General features: G+C 35.7%; 1 protein-coding gene across 1 annotated transcript; it reads left to right on the top strand.

Annotated features, from left to right (window-relative positions):
• Positions 1 to 2125: 2125 nt before the first annotated feature.
• LOC110939561 (tRNA-uridine aminocarboxypropyltransferase 2) lies at positions 2126 to 4995 on the top strand. The gene is made up of 2 exons (XM_022181117.2): positions 2126 to 2444; positions 4462 to 4995. The coding sequence occupies exons 1-2, from the start codon at positions 2153 to 2155 to the stop codon at positions 4911 to 4913; spliced, it is 744 nt and encodes a 247-aa protein (XP_022036809.1). The 5' UTR covers positions 2126 to 2152; the 3' UTR covers positions 4914 to 4995.
• Positions 4996 to 6031: the final 1036 nt, after the last annotated feature.

Below are 6031 nucleotides of genomic sequence, written 5' to 3'. Positions count from 1 at the left end.
CCCAAATTGTCGACTTTGCAGTAGGATGAGCTCGGTACCAACAGGTACCGGTACTGGATATACTGGTACCATAAATTCTCAAAAGTGGGTACCGATACCGAATATGTCTGGTATACGGTTCAATGCCGGTATTTGAGAGTAAAAACCAGTAAATACCGGTAGAAAATGTCAAAAGTTGATACCGAAAATGTACCCGATTCGACAAATTCAGTACCCGGTACCATTTGCTCATTCCTACCTCGCAGCATCACGTGAGTTTCCTACTAGTAAATATTATATGAATAAAAAACTAAAAAACGAGTATCGCAATATGATATGTGGCTCTTGTCGCATCGTGCCGGTATCTATACTATATAATAAAAGAAACCTGGTTTTGGACACATGTCATTCAACGAGACATTCATAATTTATAGATAAATTTTAAATTTCAAATTAAAAAGATTTAAATATTATATTAGAATTTTATCTTGATTGTAAATCTAAAGTCTAAAATTCTAATCAAATAACTAACAATTCTTTTAATTGAAACAAATTATGTGTTGTACAACTCTTAAAAACCAACTCTTACGAGTTTAAGGTGCATTTCTTTTTTTTATATATCCAAATTGAATAATTGTAATTATTGAATTAAAATTTGATGGAACCGAAACTTTAGAACAAATTGTAATCGTTGATCAACTTAATTGACAATATATATGTCAAACAAAATAATTGGAATAATTGTAATTTTGTTAAAGATAATGGAATGTGGTTTGGCAAATTTGCCATCTAGCATTCACATCCATTCCATCAAAATATGTGAGTGAAGTTTTTATAACATAAAAAGTATATAAAAAGTGGTTGTTAGTGGAGGAGAGAGAAAATGTTACTGTTCATCTGTATATTTGAGGGGACACTGTTCACCCCCTATAATTTTTTAATATATTTTGAAAGTGGTTGTGAGTAGAGGAGAGAGAAAACGTAATGATAAAGGTATAAAAATATTATTTAATTGAAAATGAGAGAGAAAATATAGTGATTTTTGGTGTAATATAGGGTAAAAATATAGTGGAATGGATGTGAATGCTCTAAGAACTTGGAAATTCAAACATGTTACTTCTTAAAGTTCAATTCCAACTCTAAAGAATTGTTGCAATACATTCTAGCATTAAAAGCGCTTTATGTGTCGTACGAAACCGATATGGTAAAACTTGATAAGTTTACCATGTCAAATAAGTAATAATTTATTCCCCTTTAATCAAATGAGAATTTTTTAAATTATTTTAAAAAATTCTAGATATATGTGTTTTAAAACAAGGTAAACTCTTAACATACATATTTTTTCTTACTGTAACTAAGATGTAGAGGTGTGTGAAAGGTATCTTTACATTCGGAATGTCATAACCTTTTTTTTTTTTTTTAATTTTAGATGTCGTATAAAGTCTCATGTCTTTTTTTTTCACTTATATATATGTTTCATTGGTTCAATTGTACATGTAAAGTATTACACTATACATAGTATTTTCTCAACTATAGTTAATTGGTTTTATTGATTCAATTTTTGTCTATTCATTTACATTACTTTTATCTGTCTAGAAGTTCCTTTTCAGACTTTTCAAATGGTATAAGACATATTACATTATCAATAGTTTTTATTGGTTTCCTTACTAATTGTGATAAAAGTAATTATTTCGTACAATTCATATTGGTTTATAGCTTTGAATACGAGCATACCTTATATTAACGTTGGTGATAGCAAAAGTGAGAAAACTATATTTAGATGGTAAAAAATATAATATTATGCCAACATTAATCCTTCTGAATAATATATTATCAGATAAAATCAGACGCATTACCTTTAAATAAGAAAATGTCACAACAAATATTAATAGTGGTACAAAATTTTAAGTTCCTGTGACAAATCCTAAAACAAATAACATATCATATTATTATGAATGACTATACAAACTCTAATATTTATTTCGTATTTCATCTGCATATTACTTTATATTATATATACTTAGATCGTATTATAAACATATTTTTTATATAATATTATAGTTATGATAACACACGGGTTATAACCTAGTAAACTAAATATGTAACGGGTTATAATCTACCAAGTAATAATAATAAAAAGTATACTTGTTCCGTTTTCTGATTTTGAGTTGTGATGGAGGAGGCAGAGAGAGGGAGGAGAATTTGCTTGGGGTGTGAGCGGCCGGCGAGCGTGTGCCTATGCGACTTTATCCCGGGTGAATCACTCTCCACCAGCACGCAGATCGTAATCCTGCAGCACCCACACGAACAACGCCACCCGCTTGCTACAGTGCCCCTCCTCAATAAATGCCTCACAAACTGCCAAACCCTAATTGGCCGTCGCTTGCGTCACGGTCATTCGCCTCTTCTTGACTCTCTCCATGACAACCATCCCAACCCTACCCATGCGGCCTTTCTCTTTCCTGGTATGCATCATTCATTCTTATCCTTGTGCTCATTACAGCTTCATTTTATTTAGGTTTTCCTTTACAATAGTAGATCCAATTAAACTGCATATCACAACTGTTGCTGTTATTTTCCAAACTACCAAGTGATTCAGAATGTGTTTGCCAGTTAGTCTCAGGGCTGTTTGTTTACCTTTTAATGGGGCTTTTAATGGTTCTTACTTGTTCAGCACTTAATGGTTCAAACTGTTTGTTTCGCCAGCAGATGTTTGAATGGTTCAGACATTTGCCTCTAAATGGTTAAGACCTCTAATCTAAATTGGTTAGACATTTGTCTCTGAATGGTTAACCATTATACATACTGGCTCTTAATGGTTCTGACCTCTTACTGGTTCAGCACTTAATAGTTCAGACCTCAACACTTAACCATTCATAAGTTGCCAAACAACCCCTCATCATAGTTAAAACTTTAACACATGGTCAATATAATGTAATATAAAAAATGTTAAGCGTTGTTTTAAATGAATTTTGTTGTTATATATGTGATAGGAACCATGAGTAGGGATGTTATGGAACGATTTCTCAAGACGAAAGAGGCCTAAAATCTTTAAAAATGTTCTTTTGTTTTACACGACCAAACCCGATCCAACCCTAATATAATTTTATTTTTTCATATAGCTAGGGGCGGCCTAAAATCTTTAGAAATGTTCCGCACCCCCAGGAAAAGGAAAAAGATCATTGGTCCGCGGTCCGCCACTGATAACATTATTAGCAGCATTTTCTCTATTACAAAACGTTTTGTTATGGTGTGTGGTTTAGTGTATGATGCCAGAATGAGTTCATTTGTTAATGACAAATGATGTTCCATTCTCAGTTGTATAGGTTTGCCACCTTTATTTTTCATCAATTTACAGATGAAAAAAAGTTAAACTATATTATGTATTAGGAAAAGAATATTATACTCTATGTTGTCAAAGACGCAAGGCGCAGGCGAGGCGCATCGGCCTCGCCCGGAGCCTAGGCGCAAGGCGCAAAAAAAGCGTGAGCTTTTTTAAGAAAAGCGCACATAGAGAAAAAAAAATATAAAAAATATGTTCTGCTTTGAAAATAAATAAGATTCCACATATAAAATTAAAAAAAAAAAAACTATTATATATGCCATTTAAGATCATGTAGCTAATAGTTAGTAGCAAAAGTTGTTTATAAGGTAAAGCCTTTACTACTCCATTGTAAAGTCTCAAAAGGTGGTAAATACTTTGGTTGAACTCGTGCGTGCCCACACGAATGCAGCTCTGAAAACCCGGGCCCCGCGTGAGGCCGTTTTTGCACGTGCTCGGTTTCTTTTTTTGTGCGTTGCCTTTTGTTTTCTGCTTATGCTGCGCCTCAGCACACCATTTTTGCGCCTAGGCGCACGCTTTTTGGCGCCTCAGCAGCGTTTTTTCAAAAAAAGCCCATTTTTGCGCCTAGGCTACCACCAAGCGCTATAGGTGCGCCTCGCTGCGCCCGGGCGCCTAGGCGCGCGCTTTTTGCGCTTTTGACAACATAGATTATACTTCAAATAAAATAAACAAAATCTATTATATAAAACTATATATCATCTATTTATAGAACCAAAAGTTCTAAAAATATTAGTGTATTAGTGTAGAAAAGTAGTTTTCCTTGGATAAAAGTAGAAATCTGGCTAGAATCTTGTCGGAATTTGGAGAATTTGGCCGGAAACTCTCCGGAATCTAGGAATCTCGCCGGAATGTGCGCCTGAACCATCACCTAAAGAATTAAAGCGCAATTTCTTTGACTTAAAGTGCAACTACCTCGCCTCGCCCGAAAAATGGGCCTAGGCGCAAGAGGCGATGGCTTTTAACAACTATGAGTTAACCGACCTGGTGTATGAGGTTAGTCTCTAGATATTGTAGCGAGTTCAGTTTTAACACTATTACATGATTTTTTAAAAGCTGATTGTGTTCTTGAAAACCTCTTGTTTTGCCGGACTTGGTAAAAATCAGATGACGATTTCAGGTATAAACTGTTGACTTTATAGGTACAGAGCAGACTCCTTCAGTGGACATCAATGAGTGGAAGTCTTGGTTTGCGGAGGGTGATGTGAACAAATTTGTTCTAATCGTTTTTGACGGGACATGGAAGCATGCAAAGGAAATGGTAGCCGCTAGCCTTCCATTCGTGTCAAAGTTTGCCACTCGGGTAAGTTTGACCTATGACATTCATGTTGACGGTGAAACAAAATTCAGCTCGGATTTAACACTTAGGAAGGAACCTTTTGGTGGGTGTATGAGTACAATGGAGGCCGTTGCACGCTGTTTACGGGTTCTTGAACCCAATGGGGTAGAGATCGAGTCTCGGTTGGTTCAAGTTGTAAGAATGATGGTCAGAATGCAGGCTTCCTTCTTGAAACCGACAAACCGAAGACCCAAGTTGTTGAAAAGGAGTAAAGATGATGAGAAAAAGATTAATTCCAAGTCTTTTTGTACTTGATTTTTGGTTTTGACTGTATAAATGGATTCAATTCATCAAGTTGTCTGTTATATGGACTATGCATTGCATGATGGTGGCTGTTGTTCAAATTGCTTCTTTGAACCCAAAGTGAGTTTGCTCAAGTAGGTCATGTAAAGATTAACCGTAGGTTAGTAACCGGTTAGGGATATTTAGTATAGTAACCGGTTATTAACCAATATTTATTAATGGGTAGACTGGTTAAACGATAAAAAAACCGAAAAATTAAAATAAAAGACAAAAAAACCGGTTAAAGTAATAATTGGTTAAAGCATTAACTGGTTAAAGTCAAAAGGTCAAATTAACTGGTTAACCGAACCGGTTATTAAAATTAACCGGTTTGTGCACAAATATGGCTGGAAATCAGACTATCTTTTCCTTACAAGACCGAAGGCAGAGCCCACCATACAAGCCCAGCCCACATCATGTTTCATTTTAGAGTAAAGTACAATTTTCGTCCTTGTGGTTTACACCCAATCACAAATTCAGCCCTCATTTGAATAGTCCGGTCTCTATGGTTATCAATTGGAATCAATAACGTCCCTTGTATCATTTTCTGTTAGTCAACCGTTAGTTAACCGGGGCAAGAGAATGACACCATAATCCGACTACATTCCCTCATCGCAACCGAGCTTCCTGGCCGAACCGACGACGAAAGTCGATTTTCAAGAATCTGCTCCTACTTCCTCCTCGGTGTCATCTTTATCCAAGAACGAGAGTTTTGATCTTGAAGATGATGAGTTTGAGTTTTCATGGTCAGACTTGTCACTGTTTTTGGAAGTAGAAGGTACAAGCACAATTAACAACGGTCTCGCCTCTTTTAAAAAAATTAACAACGGTCAAGAATATCTAAATTTGCTCAATCATTCACTTAGAGCATCCACAATAAGGGGATATTTTGGTGTTTTTAGGGAGAGAGAAAGTGATGTGGAGGAGAGAGGGTGTGAGGTGGAGGAGAGAGGGTGTGAAGATGTTTGTGAGGAAAAATGAGAAAAAATGAATGGATGTGAATTATGTGAGTGTAGAGAGGAGAGAGAGAAAAAATGTGTTTGTGAGAGGGGCAAGTGAGAGAAATGCTCTCATTGGTTAGGCAGGTGCCA

This window comes from Helianthus annuus, chromosome 17 (assembly GCF_002127325.2).
Source record: "Helianthus annuus cultivar XRQ/B chromosome 17, HanXRQr2.0-SUNRISE, whole genome shotgun sequence".
In the NCBI taxonomy this organism is placed as follows: domain Eukaryota; kingdom Viridiplantae; phylum Streptophyta; class Magnoliopsida; order Asterales; family Asteraceae; genus Helianthus; species Helianthus annuus.
This window is presented reverse-complemented; position numbering and strand designations above follow the sequence as displayed.

Excerpts from the sequence above, each read along its gene's own strand:
- LOC110939561 (XM_022181117.2), top strand. The coding sequence starts at position 2,153 with ATGGAGGAGGCAGAGAGAGGGAGGAGAATTTGCTTGGGGTGTGAGCGG. Across the intron at positions 2,445-4,461 it reads TGCGGCCTTTCTCTTTCCTG|GTACAGAGCAGACTCCTTCA; the intron begins GTATGCATCATT and ends TTGACTTTATAG.